The sequence below is a fragment of the Chaetura pelagica genome, unplaced genomic scaffold (assembly GCF_000747805.2).
Source record: "Chaetura pelagica isolate M959 unplaced genomic scaffold, ChaPel_1.0 scaffold49, whole genome shotgun sequence".
In the NCBI taxonomy this organism is placed as follows: domain Eukaryota; kingdom Metazoa; phylum Chordata; class Aves; order Apodiformes; family Apodidae; genus Chaetura; species Chaetura pelagica.
This window is the reverse complement of record NW_009970715.1, coordinates 1,056,539-1,078,795: the sequence shown is the minus strand read 5'-3', so window position 1 is coordinate 1,078,795 and position 22,257 is coordinate 1,056,539. Positions and strand designations below refer to the sequence as shown.

Here is a 22,257-nt window from a genome sequence, read left to right as displayed (position 1 = left end):
CCACTGCAGTGAAATCACGAGGCTGAGGAATATTCTTCTGGACATGGGCATGTAACTAAGTTCTACTAAGTCTGTAGAATAGGTGCACTCTAGAGGGGAGTTGTTTCTAACTTTGCAGATGGACAAGATTCAATTCCTGTTTTTCACTTCTCAATTGAATAAAAAGACCAAGTACGTATGGTGGGAAGAGAGTGCTTCATAAAGGTAGTGTAGTCAGAAGCATTTTATGCATGATACCAGTTCCATGTGAGGATGGTTTTGGGGATGAACCTTGCAGAAGTGAAGGAGTGCAGCAAGTGTGATTGCAGACCTGAGCACTAAGGTTACTGGTCATCTGTGTGAGAGACTGCAACAGGATGTTTCTTACCTCTGTGTGTTGGATGTTAGAGCTGTTTAGGACTAGAAAAGGCAGCAGCATAGGTGCCAAATGAGCTAAATATTCTTTTCACCCTGTTGCGATGACCTTGTGAGGTGGAGCTGCTCAATTAAGGCACCACAGAAAAATCTTCCCTTCTGTCCTCGACATATTTTGTGCCTGGGTGTCAATTAACATCTGCTTTCCCCCCACAAGACTTTTTGCTTATTTAGCCATTCAGAAGAGTGGTGCTGGGAGCTCTGATCTCTGTTTGAAACGCTTCTGGGAGCTCTGATCTTGGTTTGAAATATTTCTCCTCATGGTGAAAAGGCTGGGGGCAGGATGGGCTGCTTGGGATGACATAACGTCTCTGTGCTGAGGCTCCCATTGGCCTGGTGCTGCAGTGCTTGGTGGGGTGTGGTAGCCCTGAACGGAAGGGCAGACATTTGTTTTCTGCTGTGTGCTGCTTAGCCCTTATTAAACTCAGATGTTTCTAACCCCTTCCTCCAGGCTCTCTTTATTGCTGTAAACACAGCAGAGTGCTTTTTCAAATCCTCATTTGAGGCAGCAATGGATGACAGCTCTACCAGCAGCTCTACAGTGTGCCTGTGTGTGAAAGGGAGGTTGATTTGAATTCAATTCTCCAGCCCAAGGGAGATTCTCCTTGTGTTCTCCCTAAGAAAATTCCCCTTTCCCCCCCTCATCTGAGACCACTTCTCTTTCTCTTGCCTCAGACTGCTTGGCCTCCTGGCTTTCTTCTTGCCTGATTCTCTCTTCTACTCTCCCAGAAGTGGTCTGGCTTCTGCCACCCTGCTCAATGTGAGCTATGTCTCATCACTGCATCTTGTGCAAACTTGGAGTTCTTTGTATTTTCAGGTGGCAGTGAAAGTGATATCAACTAAAATAAGGATTCTGTTGCTGTGCTAAGCTGTCAGCAGCTCTGTATCTCAACTGTACCTGTTCCAAATTTACTGTGTCTCTCTGACAAAGTTATTTTTCATCTTTTTGTGAAGGAAGAGAGGAGAGAAGGCCATGGTAAGTAACAGGATCTTAGATGTTTCCTACTTGTAAACCATGCTTAATGCAGCATGAGCTACCAAACCTCCTGCAGGGGAACTGAGGAATCCTTGGTATCTCTAAATATGAGCCATTAAATTTAAGGTGTAATAAAGGCTATTTATAACCCTATCCAAGGACTATATTCTTTGCAAATCTTATTAAAAATCTCAAATATTGGTCCACTTAATATAATTATTCTTTGAGATGAGAAATTCTTGGCCCAGTGCAGTACCAGAGCTGCTTTGTGCATGGCATCTGACTTGGAAAAAGCTATGTTCCTGCAAGATCTCTGAAGGTATTTCTAAGATTATCCACATTACTTGTTCTCACTACATTTTTGCATCTGACTCTAATCCTGTGTGCCTTGTATATTGAGCTAAAGATCCTGCTGTTAAACTGTCAGGAACTAAGTCAGATGTTTGGAAGATCATTGCCATTTTTGATGCTGTATTTATTCACTGCTGGATTTTCTTTCAGAAATCTAGGCTATCCTGAGACATTTGAGGATGAGCTACCCTGTTGCAAGGTTCTCAAAATCTGGTTTCTTGGTTTAAGCTACTCTTCAAGAGTTTCTATTGTGTGGGAAGTACAGAGAGCTTTTCTCATTTGGTACTCTACATCCCCAAGAAAACACTGATTTAATTAGTGGCCATTGCAGCTTTGAGGTGAGCTTTTTATGCTGTTTTTAGTGAACTTAAACCTAAAATGGCAGTGATCCTGAGAACTGATCTGTCAGCTTGTGTCTGTCACTGGCACTAGCAGTACAGTACAGAGAAACTCTGATCTGCTTAAGCTTCAGTATTTCAACATGGCAAACCCCACTAACCTAAACACTGAGGGGGGGAGCTGCATTCTTTGCTATGCCTAATCTCTGTATTTTGTTAAACATGCATTCCTGCCAGAACTTTATTGAACAGAACAATAGTGACCAGCTGGGCAAGTGACCCTGGCTTTTCTGGTCGGCAGAGGAATTCAGCATCTGAGGAGTTCAGATTCTCATGTGCAGCTTAAAGTGATCTGGATATAGTTGCTTTTAATTATCAGCTGGCTGATTCATAAGGCTTTGTTTTCCACCCTCTTTCCCAACAAAAAGACCATTCCCCTAAAAGCTTAGTGTATATTATATAAAGCAGCACAAAGTCTGGGATCTGAGACTTGCAAGTTCTCTCTCGTTTCTTTTTCCTGAACAAAATGGGAACAGTAACACTTGCCTTCATGTAAGGGAGGGCTCTGGGGAGTATTTCATGAGGGTGTGGTTAGATCTTAGAGGCGAAAGATGCATAATCTAAAGTATTGTATATGAATACATGCAGAAGTTTATAATAAATCTATGGATGATAATACTTGGCACTTGTATAAACTTCCACTCTTACAGAATAGAGATCATTGTGCTCCCTGTTTACTGCACTGTTCTGAGCCTGGATGGCTGAAATCAGTTTTTGGGTGTTAGTCTTTGCCTGATCTTTGCAGAGAAGGATTTTGTTTGGTGGGCAAGCAGAGAGGTGGGAAAGGGAGGCACTGAGCAGGACAGGCTGGATGATCAAACAGCAGCAGAGGGCTGCGTGATGGCACAGGCCATGGTGCTTTCCTTTTCCCAACTGAAATTAAGTGTTTGTGGATGAATGTCTAACACACCTCTAGAAGCAACAACTATTGTGTGCTACCAAACAGCACTAGCCTTGGAGCAAAAACAGCTCTGGGCTGTGATGCTGCAAACTGTCTCTGTTCCCATGTAGCATGTGATGTATAGCAGAGAGCAAAGAGGCAAATTGGCTCTGTAGGATGTTACAGCACTTGGCTTAATGCTGCTGTAAATCAGCATAACCTGCAGCAAAATACAGTCTCCCTGCAGTGTATTTTGGTACACAGCTCTGCGCCAAATGGTTTAAATTGTCACACAGTAAAATGCTGTCTCTTGGGCCACTGTTACTGGAAGCCACTAATATATATCACAAATGAGAAAAAAAAAATTGATTACAAAGTTGTAGGAATTCTTAGGCTTATGGATAAGCTTTGAGTAAGTGCACATTGCAAGTAGAAATAAGATCCTATTTTACCAAGCACCAGAAAAATACCTGAGTCCTGATTGCATAATTAAAAGTCTGCAAAAACCCTTTCAAGATCTCTGCAACCAAACCCATTGGAAATTTATTGCAAGGACAGTAGCAACATATTCATTTTCTTGGGTAATGTCCTTTGAAGCAATCAGGCTCTCTAATTATGTCTGTCAGGCCTTGCTTAGTGGTTATTGGCTTCTGAACTAGAAGGTTTTCAAAGCAGCTTCTACAAATTGCTATACAATTTTGCTGAAAGCGGATTTTCAGCTCCCAAGTAAAAGGTTTGGAGGAGTTGCTGCATAACTGTTAGGAAGGTGAGAATATATAAATAAATATATATTCCATATAAGTGGGTCAAGTGAGGACTGTTGTGATGGCAGCTGCTGCCTTTGCTTACAGACTGGCTGTGTTTGGTATCATCCTTTGCTGAGATGCTGCATGTAAATATTTTTCCAAGCTGCACTGAAAGTTGTAAAGGAAAATTATCAAGTGCGTATTAGGGAGAAAAAACACCACAAGCTGTGATGTTTGGATGCTGCTCGCATACATACTCAATATAATAACAAACTGTAGACTGTTGCTGGGCAGCCGTGTGGCATTCACAGGTTTCCTGGTTTGCCCGAAGTAAGTCAAGCAACAGTATAGTGTCCTTTCCAAACTACAAAAAAGATAGCAGAAATCCTGAATAATTGTCTTATCAGTAAAATTCAGATCCTAACTGCTTGTTTTAATCAAACTTTCATCTTCTGCATTCTTCTTTGTATCACTCCTCAACCTGTGAATGTTGTTTTTGAAGAAAACTGTAAATAGGACAGGAGGAAAAAAAGATCAGCTTTCTTTAATGGCTTTGCCTCGGATTTTTCACAAACTTTTGCATGTATTATGTGTCTGAAGTGGGATGTGGGTGTATCTAGTGCAAGCTGCTGCTTCTTTGCATGCATAGACAGACTCTTCTCATCAATAACTCTAGACATTCCTGTTATCAGCAAAGCACTGAGGGATTTCAGTGAAGCCTTTGCTTCAGAAGCATGGATCAGCCGAGTGCATCAGTTTGCAGGCTTACCGAATTTGTGGTTAAAATGCTGCTGTGGAGTTTTCCACTTGGCTTTGGTGGAGACAGCTGGGTTGCCATGCCCTTTTGCATTGGTAGGTAATTTAAAACTTGCACAACAAGGAAAAGATCCCTACAACTTCCCACCTATTGGAATCTGCCATACCCCACAAAACAGGGCTGGAATTTCTCTGGCCAAATGTTTGTCTGTCTCCTTTGGACCTCCTGCTGTCCCCTGTATCTTGCTCAGTGCTGCTTTCTCCCCATCCAGTTTCCCACATGCATACTCGGGAATGTTTCAAGACAGTGTTATCATTCCAAAGGAATCTACTGTGCGTGCACAGGCTACGGAGGTTGTTTTGTTTTTTTTGTTGGTTTTTTTTGTTTTGTTTTTGGCTGTTATTACTTGGCCAAATCAAACCCATTTTCCACCTGGATTCCAAAATGTAGATCTCCTCCCTCAAGACCATCTCCTTTCCAAATAGAGGCTTCCAAAGCACCGAGGCACTAAAGTGGTTTCTTAGATTGCTCAAGAATTTTTTAATAATACAGAAAGGTGTGAGTGTTTCTGGTCAGAAGAGGGAGGCTTTTTTTTTTTAAGATTTTTTTTTTTTCCTAATGAACCACAAAATTGCAAAAAGGTTTAAAAGGAGAACACAAGTAATTGTTCTTGGCTAGAAATGGGATATGGAGACTGCTTCCAAAATCAGTGAAAGCTTGGGAAGAAGTGTTAAAAGCAGAAAGTGTTCAATTGAAAATAGGTAGAGTGCTTCATTTCTAGATATGTTTGTACAGTCTATCTATAGAGAGCTGTTGAAGTGCAGCAGGCTCTGTGTGATTGAAATGTATACCATCTGCTTAAGAGTGAGTTTAAAACTTGATGAGGCAATACAGAGTGTTCACTAGGAGGGATTTGGGACTACTGTGTGCAGAAGAGCTGATGTACAGCAAATGCTATGTAGTTACTTTTTATGGCATTGGACCAGTGCAGTCGGCAGAGTGGGAGTCTGGAGAAAGGTGAAAAAAAGAGGTTGCTGGTATAGTAGATGATTGCATGCCTGTAACTACTGCATCCAAGCTGTGTTATGGTCACATGAAGCTTTGAGGCTTCCACTTGGGGCAGAGAAGACACTGAGACAGAGCTTGAGACTGGCTTACTGGGAAGTGTTTTAGGACAATGCATTACTGCATTGAGGTAGGCACTGGGAATGACTGGCTTGAGAGGGGGAGGCAAGGGAGGGAAAGATGCAATCACCTAACCACCTGTGGGTGTAGACTTATGCTTATAAAGGGTTTACTACAGTCGTTTACTACAGTAAAGTTGACTTTCTGAGAGTTTTAGGCTGTGCGAGTAGGAATTTATTAACCTAAAGCTATCGAGACATCTCCCTGCCTTATCTTACTGTCTCTGATCTCTCTCCCAACTTGCACTTGAATCAAAATTGGCTGTAAAGGGCAAACTCAGTGTTCTGATCACACAACAGATCTCAGTTTTGATGTTCCTACTTCCCTAAACATGAAACTCCCATGGGTGTGACTGGAACAAAAAAAATAAATACCAAATTATTTTTTATTGTAGTAACGCCCAGGACAGCCTTGTGCCAGACATGGCAGACATGGAATAAAAATTTTTCAATTTAAATAGCAAATTAACACACAGGCTTTGTGTTTTGTTTTTCAGACTGATTAACACTTTGAATACCCAGGCATCCCTACACATGAAACTCCCATGGGTGTGACTGGAACAATAGGATTATTTTCCAAATTATTTTTTATTGTAGTAACGCCCAGGACAGCCTTGTGCCAGACATGGCAGACATGGAATAAAAATTTTTCAATTTAAATAGCAAATTAACACACAGGCTTTGTGTTTTGTTTTTCAGACTGATTAACACTTTGAATACCCAGGCAGAGACATTTTGCAAAGCTTTTGTTTTTATTGAACTGGGGCTTTGCATGGCTTATTTTGGGGATCTCTGAGCTGGGCAAGCAAAAGGCAGCCTGCTTTATCTACTCCATGCAACACAGTCTGATATTCACAATAGCCTAGAGTATCAGTAAAATAGTTATTGCAGAAATGTTCTGCACTCCAGGAGCAAAGGTGTGTTGGTGGGGTGTATGGCTGTCTCCAAAAAAATGTTCCTGGAGCACCAGCAGTCAGATGTAATGCAAATGCTGGCTAATGGTACCTGAACTTCAGTTGTCTCACTAAATGCAGGTGGCTAAGCTGGCAGGTCAAAAAGGGAAAGGAGAAATTGTTGACCTCCTATCAGTATAAGTAGACAGCTTTATGTAGCCTGGCTTCTTATTTCTAATCACATCCTCCAGCACTGGAAGCATTATCAAGCTGTGGGGTTTTCTTGTGCTTGTGGAACGGATGTTTCTTTAGCAGTTTCAATGAGGATGTTGTCAAGTCTGGCTCTTTGCATGGCAGTCACCTGAATGTGGAATAAAGCTGAGCCTGCACACTCACTGTAACTTCACTCTAGAAAGAGATTCCCTTGGCTCATGAAATCTAGTTCCCAGCAATGGTGGGGAACCACATGGTAGTTGACTAGAGAGGTCTGCTGCATAGTCCCTTGCGTACTAGAGCCCACAACTCCTTTGCAAGTTGCTGAACAAATGGAAGACCTAGTCTGAATGTAATGTAACAATTCTAATGTGCCTCAGGAAAAGAGAAGGGGGGAGTGCAGTGGAAGAAGAGTTGCTAGAGGAGTTCTGGGTTCTGTTTACCTGACACAGCTATCCTTATGGATATTTCCAGTTGCATCCTAACACTTGTGAATCTCAAGCTGATACTCTGATCTGCTTTTCAATGCTTTTTTGGGCCCACAGAACACTGCTCTGAATGTTGAAATAGCTCAGGAAAACAAATTGGTGTTTGCTTAAAGAGAAAAAGCCATGTTTTGTCTGTGGGATCTCCTTAAATATACTTTTTAGCTATCAAAAGGGTCTCTCTGTCTCTAATAACAGTAATATCTCTACTGTTCTGCTCCAAGAAAAACCTGAAACGTGCACATTACATGGGTAGATTAGCATCATGCACTTAATAGGAAGCAATGGCTTGTTCATGCCGTTCTAATTTTTTTCTTTGATACGCTCAGTGCTCTCTTTTTGACATTGCCTTTTGTTCTTGTTGTAATTTGTGGTTTTTGTGCCAGTATAATGCTAATGAAAAACACTGCTTCATTTAGGCAAAGTCCCTGTGTTCCTGTCATGCATGTGGCTTTCATTGCTGCTGGTAAGTGCTGTGAGTTTGGCAACAGAGGGCTGAATGTGGGGCACAAAGATGCACTGTTGTCTGTATGGAGCTCTAAACACAAAACACCATGAATTCAGGAGCAGACCCTCTTCAGTGCTTGCAGACTAGCTGTTGATGCATGCAGATCCAGGCCCTGTAAGGCTTAAGTGTGTGATTTGGAGGAGATGCTGAAAAGCAGCAGGAGCCCAGTGTGTCCATTTTGGAGAACTCGGATTGTTCAAAGTGTGCTTTTGTTGTGATGTAGCATAGCAAGGGGATTTAAAAACAGCTATGTGGGCTGACTTTATGGATGGCAGAGAAGACTGTAGCCACAACAGGAGTGCTAGTAAAGCATGGGATGCTGTTACAGGGCTGCTGATGCCTTAGGGTAGTTTTCTTAATGTTTTCTTCTCTGCAAAGGTTTTGAGGACAAGCAGACGCGTGACCATGTCCTGCTTCTTCACTTACAATTTCCCCTCCACTTTCTGCTAACACAGAGTTAGAGTTTACTTCTGAATGAATTTATGTTGGTGTAAATTTAGAAGTACTGACTGTGACAAAAGTTAGTATTGTACTTTTAATGAAGATTAGGGGCACTGTCCTTTTAAGTTAAGCAGTTCTAGATCAGATCTTCAGAGGAGGACACTTAGCCGAGTGGCAAATGTGCTTTGAACATAAGTGTGTATTTCAGACAAATAGATGCTGTTCCAAATCCCAGTTCTGTACTTTCAATCAAAGTTATCTCTTTTTTTCTTTTCCCCCTTGACCCCATCCCTCTCTTCAAGATCAGGCTCCCTAGGAAAGAGCAAATGAGTACAATGAGTGTGTTGGCAAAATGAAGGTAGGAGACTTGTCTACAACGAGCTTATCCAGCTGTGCAAAAATGTTTAGGCTCAGGTTCTTCTTTTGAGAAGCTCTAATTCAAGAAGCTTTTATGTTGCAAAAATGACATACTTTGTTGTAATTGTGCATGATTTCCATGCTGCATGGATATCAAATGCCAAATTCCATCAAGTCAGTCTAATTTAACAAAGACAGATTCCATGGATATTTTTGTATGTTTCCTCTTTCCTCCCTCTGTGAACACTGGAAACTACTGTCTCATCATTGATTGCAATAAGCTTGGGGGAGGGAGGAGCAAAACAGTGCATAGAAGAATGCCTGTAAAAGCAAAGCACTTCAAAGGAGTGAACTCCCCTTTTATTTCTGAGCACTCGGTCATGGACTAACTTCTTTCATTTTCATGATGAAGGTAATTATGCTTCAGTTCAACCATATTGCTTGATTCAGTTGGAACATGCCACATTGAGAGGAGCTGAGTGGTGGATATAAATTAGAGGGACTTATGCTACAGAAATCTTCCTTGCCCTCACATCTTTCCTCTTTCAGGAGGGTATAAACAGATACACAGAGGTGCATGTACTGGACATTATTAACTTATTTCTGCTACTATCTGCCTACTCAACCTTTTTTAAGTCTTCATCTGCCTCTGTTATGTTCTGCATTTCTATTAATGCTGACGTACAGGGTGGATCTACTGTACAAATGAATCAAGAATGTGTCATAGATGAGTGCTATCAACTTAAGAGCCCCTACTTCATTAGTTACAGCAGCTGGAAGGTGCCATGGGAATGAGATGGGGGATTGGAAGAGGAGAGGAATGGTCTCATGGCTGAGGAAGCTAAGTGTTGCTCTGAGGAGTTGCATTCTCTCTTTGTCTCTGAAAGAGAGTTGCACCCATGGCTCTGTACTATTTAGCTATTCTGCTTCTAGACTTTCAGTATTTCCAGTAGAGAGGTTTCTCCTTTAACCTCTGTAACTTCAATGACTGCAGAAGGTTAAGGCAAAAGTTTGTGCAGTTTCTTATGAATCGCAGTGAGTTCAGTGCTCGAGCTAATGTTGTTTGGAAGGTCAACCATGCACACAACAAGGCAAGGAAAGCACAGTTAAATTCTCTTGGCTGCAGAACTTGCTGAAGGTTAAAGCTGTTGTGCAGATTGAACTGTGTTTTCCTTCCAAGGTAAAGCTTCCTCTAGGACTTAACTCCCTCCAGCAGTCTCTGATAATCCACTTTGTGTGGGAAAACTTGAGACTTTTATTGGCAAATGAGTATTTGAAGTGCACTAAGCATAGAGCATATTGCCCCCTGAGGAAGGGTTATGCTGTTGGGAGGTACCTAGATAAATTGTCCCATCTTACTCTGCTAGCCAGAACTTATTTTTTATGGCCACTTTTTTAGACTCTTATTGGAGAGGAGAATGGTGTGTGCAGAAAGATTGGAGTTTCTTCCAGTCTTTATCTGACCAACATAGCTGAGTGGGAAACCTGGAACTTGTCTTACTCCTGTTCGTGCCTCTGGCTCTCTGTTGCTTCGAAAGGTTGCTGCTGTCTGGCTACAGAAACACCAGCAGTCTTCCAGTTTTATTCCTTTCCCAAAATGAATGGGCTGTTACAAAGATTTTCCCTCCCTTTTTCACAGGAGTCAGGGTAACCTTTATTAGAGAGTATGGAGTACTTGGTGGGAGTAAGGCACACATAAAACATCAATATTGACAACAAGAGTCCTGTGGCTTGTCGTGTCTTCTGACTTGCAGACCTCTTAAAACTTTCTAATGGAAGAGCAGACTGCTTTGAACTGAACCTTGCCATCACAAGTTTGCATGCAGCCATCTCCTTGCCCCTGCCAGGTGGCCTTACATGGATTCCTTAGCAATGCTTCATCAAATCCGAACATTCTAATGCAAAGACTGCTGATTGCAATTGAGTTTTCATGGACAATGAGCTGAAAGACAGCTTTGGATCCTAAAACCTAACTACCTGGGGAGAGCACAGCACAAACGTGGCCAAGAACAGGAGAAACTATAAACCAATCTGGCTTATTTGAGCTTTCCAGTAACACGTGATGAGATTGTTTCCTTTTTAGCCAGGTCACAGCAGTAGAGGGTAATCTGGTCGAAGCCAACTGAATTAGCTGGTAAACTTGATCCTGATGAGAGACAAAGAGCATTCAGGGAGATGTGTATCTGTGAGTAAGAAGGGAATAATGTAGTTATGTAGAAATGAAAAGTTCAGGAAGAGATACCACAGACAGTCTGGTAGCCTTTGAATCTGGTTTTCTTGACATGTAGAGGGTAACTTCTGCTCCTGGCCTCAGAGGTGTATATAAATAACTAATCCCTCTTAACCATGGTCTCCAACACACACCATATGGGTTGCTGTTCTGGCAACGCAAGTGGGATGCTGTACTATTTACACAGAGAAAAGGACACAGTTCCCTCTCATTGAGTCAGATCTGCAACTTTTTCCCAGTGAAAGTCAGTGACCTTCTGATTTTATTGAAATTCTTCTCTAGGTTTGCAGGGAAATTGATAGCTCCAGTGAAAAATGTTATGAGGAAACTTGGGGAAATCTATCTAGCTATCAAAACACTCCTACTGTTTTCTGTGCCCTAACCGTTGATCTCTGCTAAGTATAACACACAGTGTGTTATCCTTATGGAAACAAAAAGATAATTCAGTGCAGTTGTTTACACAGCACAAAGTTTTAAGGCAAATCACAAGCATCAGAAATGCCAACTTTATTGAGAGACTTCTGTAATGTTTATTGGGAGTGGGAAGGGTCAATTCATGGCCAAAAAAATGCAACAGGTGCTGATGAAGCAATCCTGTGAATAGCCTTGTTTGTTTTGTTCCCCCCCCCACTTTCCAGGAAGTCTTTGATTGCTTCTGTCCTGACCAGCTAAGTCTTGGTGGTTTGAACTTTCGTGTTGTACTCTGTGGCATGTGCTTTCATCGAAAGTACTAAACCCACACTTTATCTCCATTTTGCTTAGCTCTACAACAAAATAAGAGGCTTTGCCCAGAGCCTAAACTTGTAGGGTTGTCTCTGCTGAAAGTGCAGCATCTCGTGCTGGTAGGAACATGGTGTGCTATGTCTATGGTTACGTGGAGTTGTAGCCAGGTCCTTCACTCCAGTGAAAGCATCAGCCAGAAGGTCCTGTGTGTGGTATGTGTTGCCTGCTGTAGGTCTGTCCTTAGCAGGGCACAGCAGCAAGTCAGTTTTGTGTGTTGAGCTGAACTGTCATCCCACCGAAAGAAGTTATTAGGCAAGAATGTAGCCATTTTCATTTTCAAGTTGCATGGTCCTGATTAAACATGCTATTTGCTGAGTCCTGATCAGTTCAGCTCAGTGGTTTCTGACATTGTTCAGTTTGTGATCACTTGTCCAGTGAAATGAAGCCTACTAACAACCAGTTGGCTTTTTCTCTTCAAACCCCCTAGATAGAAGGTCCTCCAGGGACCCCCAGGAGTCTGAGAATCTTGGATAAAAGCCAGCAGTTTGGACTAGGAAAGAAGCAAATGTTGCTTTTGGGGATGGCTCTGTAAGTTTTATGTGGTGTGTCTTTCTAAGTATTTATAGTGGCTGAATGATTGGAGGGACCCCTTAGCTACCCTTTGAGTGGTGGGCTTAGGAAACAGTAATGTGCAAATACAGACGGTGAGATGAAGGGAAGAGGAAACTTGCTGTCATTGTCTTCCCATCTGTGAAATTATTTCTCTAAGTGAATTCATTCAAGCAAGCCAGGAATTAAGCTTTGATATGTGAGTATATGGCTCTTCTGGAACTTGCAGTATTTTACCTCAAGTATTTATTACTTTGCACTTCTCCGCCCTCTGCAGTCCCCTTTCTCTCTTGCTGTAGTACTACAGGCTGTACAGATGTCCAGAACCTCCAGGGGGTGAACTGTGCATCTTTCTGATGAGGGGTGCAGCAGGTTCAGAAAGCTGGTGGGGTGCAGAATATGGCTTCATGCCTGGCATCTGCCTACAGAAGCAAAACACAGCTCAAACTCTGTGTTAAGTCCAGCTGCCCTTCCAAGTCCTCTCCGCCCGCTCTGTGTGCACCCTTGGAAAACAAGGTTTTCTTGTCTCCTTTGATGTCCAGGTTCCTGAAGCCGTGCACCACCACTCCCTCTGAGTGCACAGAGAGCAGGCAACTCCATCTCCACATCTGCTGAGGGAAGGGTCTGTTTAAGCTCAGAATAGTAGTTTTCAGAGTATCTCCAAATGCAGGCAAACTACTGTGTTTGTTTTTCTAGTTAGCCAGAAATGACCACAGTAACATCCTGAACCTACACAGTAAGTATGATTTGATATCTGCTGGCATCAACACTCATTTTCCCTCTGCAATGATATGTTAGCTGTGATCAAAACATGAGAACTTGGTCTATAGTCCTGGACTGAAAACGTCTAAATCAGTAGCTTGCAGGCCATGGTCAGCAGATGCTCAGTTGTCCATGAAAGTTTTCCAAAAAGTAAATAGGGGGTGAGAGGAGGGTGTCTCTTTGGAAACGGCTGGGGAAAATGGACCAAGTGAGACTTGCTCCTCCAAGCAAAGTGTAGTGGAAGACCAATTCCATGAGATGCTGTGGGGCATTGTGCTAAATGTGCTGCTGATGAGATCCAACAGACTCAGTCCTTAAGAAGCTGCTATTTGGATTATTTTGTTAGCTTGGCTGGAATATTCTTTTTGAATAAGCAGTAATATATTCTCTGCCATCCTGGATGTGTGCCAGTAAAAGTCCTAAACCTTTCTTGCTACCATCTGTATATAATATAAAGGGTCATTTATAATCTCTGTAAGCCATGATGGGGCCTTTCATCACTTTGTCTGAAGCCTGTTTGCATTCTGAAGGCTGTTCTTGTTGACTTTTGGCTTGCAAAGGGAAATCTTGGGGTGGTTTTGTCTGTGTCTCTGTCATAGTCACTGTGCTATTATAGCTACAGTGAATCTCAAGCTGTATATCCTAATGCATCTTATGATCAGCTGTATTCCTGCCTTTCAGTCTCACCTGCTTCTATGTCACAGTAAAAAACCCAAACACCTGAAAGTTGTATTTGTATCAAAATTACGCTATTTATTGGAAGCCAAGAGTGTGATGTTTTGCAAATGGGAGTGGACCTTTCCCTCCTGGGTGGGTAACTTTTGTAACCAAACCCATCTGTTGCTAAAGAGAGAAGTCAGAAATCTGTTAATATCCGATTATCTGAGTATCTTTGGGGTCTGGCCACTTTTTCTGCCTTTGGGATCCATGTTGTGGTAGTTCTACTTTAGAGAAGGCTCTGAGAACGCTGAGGTGACAAGTGTTGTGGCACTTTATAATTGTCACTGCACTCTTGATGCTCCTGCTGAGGAAGGTTGTTCTTAGATTTGAGTGAAGCATCTGTTAGTTTGCCATGGGCTGTCAGCCTTGTTCAGCCTGACAAAGCAAGGCGGTGGCTTCAGGCAAGACAAACAATGAATGGAGAACCTTGGGGAAGCTTCTCACTTCCTCTAATGATTGTTTCCTTTTCTAATAGGTTCCTGAGCAGGTAATCTGAAGAAATGAACTTGCGAAAGTGTTTGGTTTCTCCCCATAGACATGTGCAGGTTGCTTGTGCATGAAGCTTTTGCAGGCCTGAAGCAGTGTCTTGTGCATTGTAGTGTGTGACCTTTACCTCTGACTGCTGCCTAAGGCTCTGTCACTAGAGTGTAACAAGGTCTGTCCAGGACATCTCATGTCCAAGAAGGACTTTTCCAAGGTAGAAATTGATTGCCAAGTTCCTTGGACTTGCAAGGGAAAACATGTACCTTAACAGTTTATTCCAAGGACCAGGTAGGGCAAAGGTGAGACCTACTCACTCAGCAGTTTTGGACTCACTTTGAAAGAAAAATCAATGTGCATCCTAGCAGCGCCCACTGAATGAAAGCCTCGGCAAAAGCAGCTTTGTAGGTGGCCTAAAATAATCAGCCTTTCTTGCTTTTTTTTTTTTTTTTTCATAGGCAGCCTACACAGTGCCACCTGTTTAACTTCACATCCACAGATGTAGCACCAAACTCCCAAACTGGTTGAAAATAATCCTTGAAGGAGCAAGATGATGTTAAATCTGGGTCTGGGCAAGGGAAATCTAAAGACAAGTTAGAGTTGCAATTCAGAGCTGCTGTTATACATGAACCAGAGCAGACAGGCTGCCAGATGCCCTCTGGCAATTGTGGAGTCTGCCTCCCAACACCTGCCTCCTGCATTGTGCTGGGGTGTGTGGTGGTGTTTGTCTTTGTTCGCCTTCCCACCTCATTTGCCTCCAGGAATATGAAACTCTCTAGTTTCAGCATCAGGTATGGAGGGTTTTGCTCGGAGTGTAGTTGAATTTTTTTTATTTAGTTTTAATCTGACACAGAAGTGCTTTGTTTGTACTTGAGAAAGTGGGGCAGGTTGTCTCAGCAGCCCAGCAAAATCAGTATTAGAGTAAAATAATCAGTGTAGGATAATCCAGTTCCACACCATGGAAACAGTGCTTCTTCCCAGATGACTCTGATGGGAAAAGGCCAGAGAGAGACACATACAAGCTACATAACCATTATAGCATAGCACGTGTAAATACTAGATGTGTTTGGATTTCATTGACAAGCCAGGAAATAGTCTTAACATGAAGGGAGGCTCTCAGGTCATCAATAATTATGCTCCTTTAAAAATGTCCATCTGAATTTGTTAGTGTTCATTTCCCTTCATGCTCTGTTACATATTAGTTTGCATGCTACTACTTCATGCCTCTCCTGTGGCAGGACCAATTTCTTTTCTCATTGCATATAAATGAGAAGGTTTGCTTTTCATAATTTTAGGACACATGCTTATGCCATTATCCTCTCAGGTTCTGTGTACATGCCATTTGTTTTTCTTGACATGAAATGCTTTTGCCTTGAGGCTGTGCAGAAGTCTTGTGGCTGTGAGCACTGTGCTAGAAACCTGCTCAAGGTAAACTAGAGAGAGCTGTGGTTTCCTCTGTTCCTGTCATACACACCATTTCTCCTGGCTGCTTTTTCTACCTAGCTCAACTGGCTGTTCCCATGGCATGAGATGTTGCCCAGCAATGCCCGACTGAACAAACCCTATAACTAAGGCTTGGATGGATAAAATGGACAACTGCATCATGTGTGCATGTGAAACTAAACAGCAACCTTTACTTTGAATTATCACATTTCCAGTCTTTAGCTTTTGTCTGTTTCTTCTAGTTTGGCTCCTTAAACTTTGTACAGAAGTTGTATTGAGCCTCTTAAAGGATTTGCTGCCACCATGTGAGGTGGAACCTCATTAATCACACATTTTCTCCTATTTTGCCCTTTGGTTCTATGATGTAGATGTTAGTAGAGACATTTGGGTATTAGGGTGGCTGATCCCTATATATAAACCACAGATCCTTAATAAATCAGAGAAGTGGTTCTCCAAGGCCTCTCCACCAGCCCGGGGGTGACCTGAGATGTGACTGTAGTCCATCCTTCCTGATGAGGAATCCTGCAAGTGGAGCAGGAATTGCACTGGGAGCAGGAGTAGTGTCTGCAGGGACAGCTGCATGGGTCTGCCCTGACACAACGGATGGGCTTGATGCCACTGGGTGGAAAGCCACCCTCTCTCTGGGTGTCCCAGCTCTGCCCTCTGGCTGTGCCGAAGGTGCGGTGAGCAGCCTGCTGGCCCCAGCTTGCTCCCTGTGGTTTGCAGCGCTCGGCTCAACTGCTGGCACGCCTTCCTCCTATTCATGGAAACGAGAGTTATCCAGAGAGCTGGGAACCTCCTGCGGAGATAGGAGGGGAATACAGAAAGGAAACAAAATGCAGCAAATGTTGTAAATGGAAAAAAAAATTAAACTGCCATGGGGAAAGGTGGGTTAGGTAAGGAGGAGGGGATGCCTCCTTTCAGCTGTGAAAGTAGGTTGATTCTAGGTAAGCAAGACTTGGGAGTCACTGTGATTCTTGGAGAAGCATGCAGCTGTACTAGGGGCTTTTGATGGATGAGGAGCAGTACTATTCTGCGTGTGCAGGGAGTGCTTACTTAAGCACTTTGTGTTTTGGAGCACAAGCTGGTGTCTCAGTCTCCCATTAGTGACCCTAGGGTTCTGATCCCTAATCAATAAGAAAGTGGCTCTCAGACCTGCTCAGTATGCTGAGGTATGAAAGCAGAAATGTGAACCAGTATTTGGCAAATATGAATGATGCTTGCAAGGGGAAAATTAAAATATCCTTCCCCCCAAGCATGATGATGGAACCTAAAAACATTTCAGAGAGGTGAGCAGGGTCTGTGGGTCCTGATTGCCAGGGCTGATATTGCAGGTCCTACCTTCACATCTGCCTTATGATGAAGTTGTCTCACTCTTTTCTTATGAGACAGCATAAAACTCTTGTCCCTCCTTCCCCTGCATTTTCCCTTGCACATTTTTAGACTGTAAGCTCACCAGGACAGAAACATGACTTTTTCTGCACCCGACTTGTTCAAGCCCTGATGACAATGAGCCCCACCACACAAAAAGCAGAATTTTCCAACTCAAATGTTGTTCAGAATGGTAGGAGGCTGGGGAATGATACCATGATGAGCAGGATGAAATTAAGACCAGTACAATGGGAACTGACTATCAGGAGATTTGGAACACTTTTTTTTTTTCCTTTTTAATTTTTTTCCTAAAATCCTATTGTTTACGATAACTAACAGAGCTAAATTATGTACTATAAAACTCTGGCCTCTGAGGACCAAGCAAGAGGCGTTGCTGGATCTCTTGTGGTTCAGGTTGGCAGAAGCTGGGAATCTTTCTGCAGCTATTGGGAGGAAGAGGGTGGGGTGAGAAATGAAGACTGCAAGTTAGCCTGGCTATGGCTGGCAGAAGAAACAACCGCACCCCCAGATACTTTGTCTGTTTTTACTGCAGTCTGATACATGTTGGTTTAGCTTGCTGTCTAACTGGGGCTAACTGTGTCCTTTCTCTCTGCAGGCACTGGTGTCACTACACGGTCACACGGACAGTTTCTTGCCAAGTGCAGAATGGGTCAGAAACGGTGATCCAGCGAGTTTATCAGAGCTGCCGGTGGCCTGGACCTTGTGCCAACTTAGTGAGGTAAAGATCTTCATGTTTCATGCTGCCCAAGTTTGCCTGCATTTCTCATGACTTTGGTTAGCTTTTAAAGTACTGTGTAGAAAGAAGGTTGAGCTCAATGGGTCAGATGCTGATATCCTGGAACTAAAGAATGCCACTGCAGAGTATTAAAACATGAAGGTAAGTGTAGTGTAAGGGACAAGCTACAGGAAAAAGCTTAGGTTAGGTTGTAATGCCAGTTTGTACTCCTCCACACAGGAGGCTGCTGCTAGTCAGGCATGAAGCTAAATAAATATAAAGTCCAACATGGTGCAGTGTAACTGAAGAGGGTTAGCAGGGGTGCTGGACCAATGGCACTATGTGGCTTGTTGGTTTTGAGTCCTCATGCTGAGGTCGTTAAGGGTGGTGTTGATCACACACACTGGAAAGCTTTGATCAGATTCTTTGCATCTGGTCATGGACAAAGATCCTCTACCTGTTGGAGTGGAATTTTCTTGCAGTACCTCTTACCTTCTGCATCTCAGTGTCCTTTAGAGACATGCATGAAAGCACAGTGTCCCCTCTCCCCGGAGGAGAAACAAAGCTTAGAGGTGGTGACTGGTCAAAAACTTGCCCCAGGTCTGCCATTAGCTGACTTTGCCTTTCAATCACTTACAGTCTTGGGACCCACTTACATTTAAGAAAAAAACCCAATAGTTATCCCCAGTTAGCACCTTTCAGAACCCAAAGTGGCTTTTTATTGTTGAGCTTTGCCTTCTCTGAGAGACATTCTCAGAGCAGAATAGTGTTACCCACCCATCTGGGAATTGGTGCAAGAAAACCATTGTGCTCTAAGTTTACACCTAGCTTCTATAACAATTTCCCATGTAGACAAGCCCATAACTTAGTTCACAAAGTTTAGTCTTTTTTTTGCTATTGTTACTGGTTCACCCACAGGGCACTGACTGAGGTCTCCTTGTACTTGACAACACAGCCAGATTGTGGTTGAAGTACTCACTTAAATACCCAGAGATCCACCTTCCCAATCTGTTCTTACACCTCTTCATCTGGAATTCAGATTTTCCATGTGGCAGTTACCAGGGTTGCTTCTCCACTTTCTACTTGGCCACTGGTCAGTCTAAGTTTTTTTTCACTTGTAATATATCTGCTTTGGTGTCTCTTTGGTCTTGTTTTATGCAAGGTTGTGGCTGAAACACTTAATATTTTATGCTGTCATGGCCAAACTTCTGTTCAAGCTTTTTAATTTCCCAGACTTTTTACGCACATAATTGTCATTAGAAACTTGTGAGCTTTCACCTAGTCTCCTAAACTTGCCAAAGATCTTGCTTATTTTTCCTTTTTGACATAACTATAGTTTCATAAGTTTCAAACAATTGATCGTGTAACGGGTGAAAATCCTTTTTTGTGGGCTCCTGCAGTTACTCATGTACATTGATTCTTACATTGTTAACCCAGAGACTTTAGGAGTAGTGTGTGCTGTTGTGACATTGTTATTCATGGAACGTTTTCAGTTTCAAATGTAGTTTGGTTCATTTGCCTGACGAATCCAATTGTTTGGAGACAATGCAGAATGGCAGCAGACTTCTCAATTTTTCTATGTGAAAATATCATGGAAAGAAGCTGGGGTTACTGATATTTAAGATCTCAGCTGGTGAAAGCTTAGCTGACAGGAGCTGAGTTTCTGGAAGATAGTCACCATGAAGGGATCTACCAGAAGAGACAGGAGAACATTAATGTTCTGTTCCCTTTGCAAGTGGGAGGAAATGCAAGCGAAGCAAAAGGCTTCTGAGGAAATGACTATACTGTCTGTCCTCTAATGGTGCATTGTGTGACAATCTTGCACAAAGTAGAGAGACTCTGGACCTCTCTCTCCTAAGAACCTTCAGAAAGCTGCTAACAAATACTAGAGGCTACCCAGTTAGAACCAAAGGTAAAGCAGGAGTGACGTGCTGGTTCTTGACCATTTCCGATACTGTTCCTGTACAAAATGGAGAGCTCCAAGAACAAGTAGGAATGAAGTCAAAGCCACTGATGTCATGAGACTTGAGTGGGTTGTTAGATAAGTTATTTCCATCCCAGACATCTTTTATAAGTAGTTGCTTGTTTTCTAATTTCTGATAATGGAATGAAAAATAGCCACAAAAAAATGATGACTTTAGTGACATGTAACTATCATGAGCAGTGTTTGGTAACCCTGAGTCATGCTGTACAATTGAGGTCTTATTTCCTGGGCCTGTGCAGCAGCCTATCAATATTATGTTGCCAGCATCTAGGGATATGTGAACAACTGGTTTTCTCTTTTCTAAGAGTAAAGCTGAGGCCACAGGAGAGGGCTTACACTAGCTTCACAGGGAAGCACAGAATCCCTTGTGTCCCTAAACACCATCTCTAGGTCATTGGTCCTTGAGTGTGTACCTGTAATATGAAAGAACTCTATTTTGCCTATAGTCCTCAATGAGTGCCTGCTTGACAGTATCTACTCTGCATGATAGGTCCAGCAAGAAAGCTTCACAAGCCTAATCCTTCATTTCCATTAACCAACATTGTTTCTCTTTCCTTCTTACCTTTTTCTCTACCAGCAGCTCTGTCTTTTCAGGGGTTCTATAAGTCCAGCTTCTGGGGATGTCAGACTTACTCCAGGTCTGCTAATGGTTAGAAATGTTCATGCTCTCCATATCCCTGTGATTCAGGTAATAGAAATATACTTGCTTTTCTTTTGCCAAAAAGACAAAGGTCTTCTGGCCTTCTCCTGTTCTTCTCTAGTGAGATTTCTGGTGCCTGAGCTTGAAGGGATGGGGGGGGCACAGCCAGGTTCATGTAGTGTTACGCTTCACTCTAAGCAATACAAAATGTTGGTAAAACATTGGCATTGTTTTGGCTTTACAGCATTTCTCCCAGCTGTGACTTGAAGCAAACTGTTTTCATCTCCTTGTTTAAAGGGAGTCAACCATATCTGGGAGAGCTTTCATTCTGCCAGCACCCGTTATCGGGCTGCTCACTAGCAAAAGGGACGCCAGCCAAAAGAAAAGGCATCTTTCAACCTCGTGGTGACAGCTGAGAGGGGCTCTCTGTTAGAGAGACTCTGCTTACAAGCAGACATCAGTGTGGCCAGACAAGGATTTAATCCATTTCCTGTCTCCCATTCATTCGTGTTATGTTTCTTTTCCTTATTGCACAAACTGTGGCTCAGGGTCAAGCCTTTGACAGAAGACTATCTAAGCTTACCCAGCCTAGCAGCTTCAGTCGTGTGATGTCCTTGCTGTTTGTTCACTTGCTCTTGGGAAGCTGGCAGCTCTACTTCTTGCTGGAGTGTTGTCATCTTGGCTGGGATGGGATGAGCTGCTCAGTTCTTACCCTCCACCCCAGACTCTGTTTAGCTTGGGCTCTGAGTTACTTTAGTTAACTTTAGTAGTCTTGGCTGGAGACTTTCCTTCAGCAGATCTATTCTTGAACTCTCTCCATTTGTGTACTGAAGGCTTCAGCTCCCGCAAGCCACAGGATATGCCTCTGCTTTGTCATGTTACAAAGTGAACGGGCAACTTTCCAGCAGTCTGGCTGAAGCTCCTGGTGCACTTAGAAAAATCACATGCCATTTATCTGTCTGAAGGAAGGGATAAAGTCTCTAGCTTGGTGTTTCAGTGGCAACTTAATCTCAGAGACTCTGCTGCCTGGATGGTTTCAGCCAGCTCCCAGTAAACCCAAGCATCTGATTTGTAACCCCTCCTGAGCAATCCTTTTGCTTCAGCATCTGCACGCTATTGCATGATCCTACCATTCTTAGGCTACACAGCTCCCTGAGGCTCACAGAGAAGGGTTAAAGGTCAGGCAAGGATTTAAGACCAGTGCTCGGTAGCTGGAGCTTTCATGGCTCCCTGTGCCTTCAGTCAAGCCATGCTGCCTCACCTCAAAGATGAGAACAGTACTGAACTGAGTAGTTCTGTCTTACTGTGTTTTATGACTTTGAGAATGATTCTATACACTAATTGGCCAAAATCAGCCTTATTTTGACTAGGGTATTTGTGTATTGCTGTTGTAGTCAGCAAATTAGTATCTGCAGAGGTAAATGAATATGGTTCTGTCATCATAGAAAAAAAGAATGTTCCCAGGTTGTGTGAGTTTTTATCCTGCTATTTTTGCTGTACTTGCTGGTCACATAACTGTTCTACTCTAGCCTTTGAGCATCCTGCCTCTGTAGCTCTTTCTCACTTCAGAAAATCTGGGAATTCCTTATAGCTGGCTTGTGCAGGGATGGGCTTACCTGGCCTCTGTACTTTCCCAAGAGCCACTGAAGCCCCAAACACAAAGTTACTCATCTATCAGCTTCAAACATCATTTAAAGGTGAGAGGGATGGAAGGGGAGAGCATCCTTGCAACACAGCAAATCTGGGCTGTGATGCCCTTTCCAACGCCTAGTCATTACATCATTTTTTTCCTTTTGGTATTTTAGATGGTTTGGCTTATCAAAATGCTTTGTGCTTTTGATGGCGTTGGTAACAAAAGCAGGCTACACATCTTTCATGGATCATTTTAGTTGTTCGGTGGCTTTGAATGTTGGGTTTTCTGTTTTTGTTGTTTTCGTTTAAACTGAGCACATTCCT

The 22,257-nt window shown here is 42.8% G+C and overlaps 1 protein-coding gene across 1 annotated transcript in view; it reads left to right on the top strand.

Annotated features, from left to right (window-relative positions):
- COL26A1 (collagen, type XXVI, alpha 1) overlaps positions 1 to 22,257 on the top strand; it is a 167,523-nt gene that overhangs the window by 5,458 nt on the left and 139,808 nt on the right. The window contains exon 2 of the mRNA XM_010006030.1: positions 17,558 to 17,680. Within this exon, the coding sequence (XP_010004332.1) occupies positions 17,558 to 17,680 (123 nt within the window). The remainder of the gene's footprint in view (positions 1 to 17,557; positions 17,681 to 22,257) is intronic.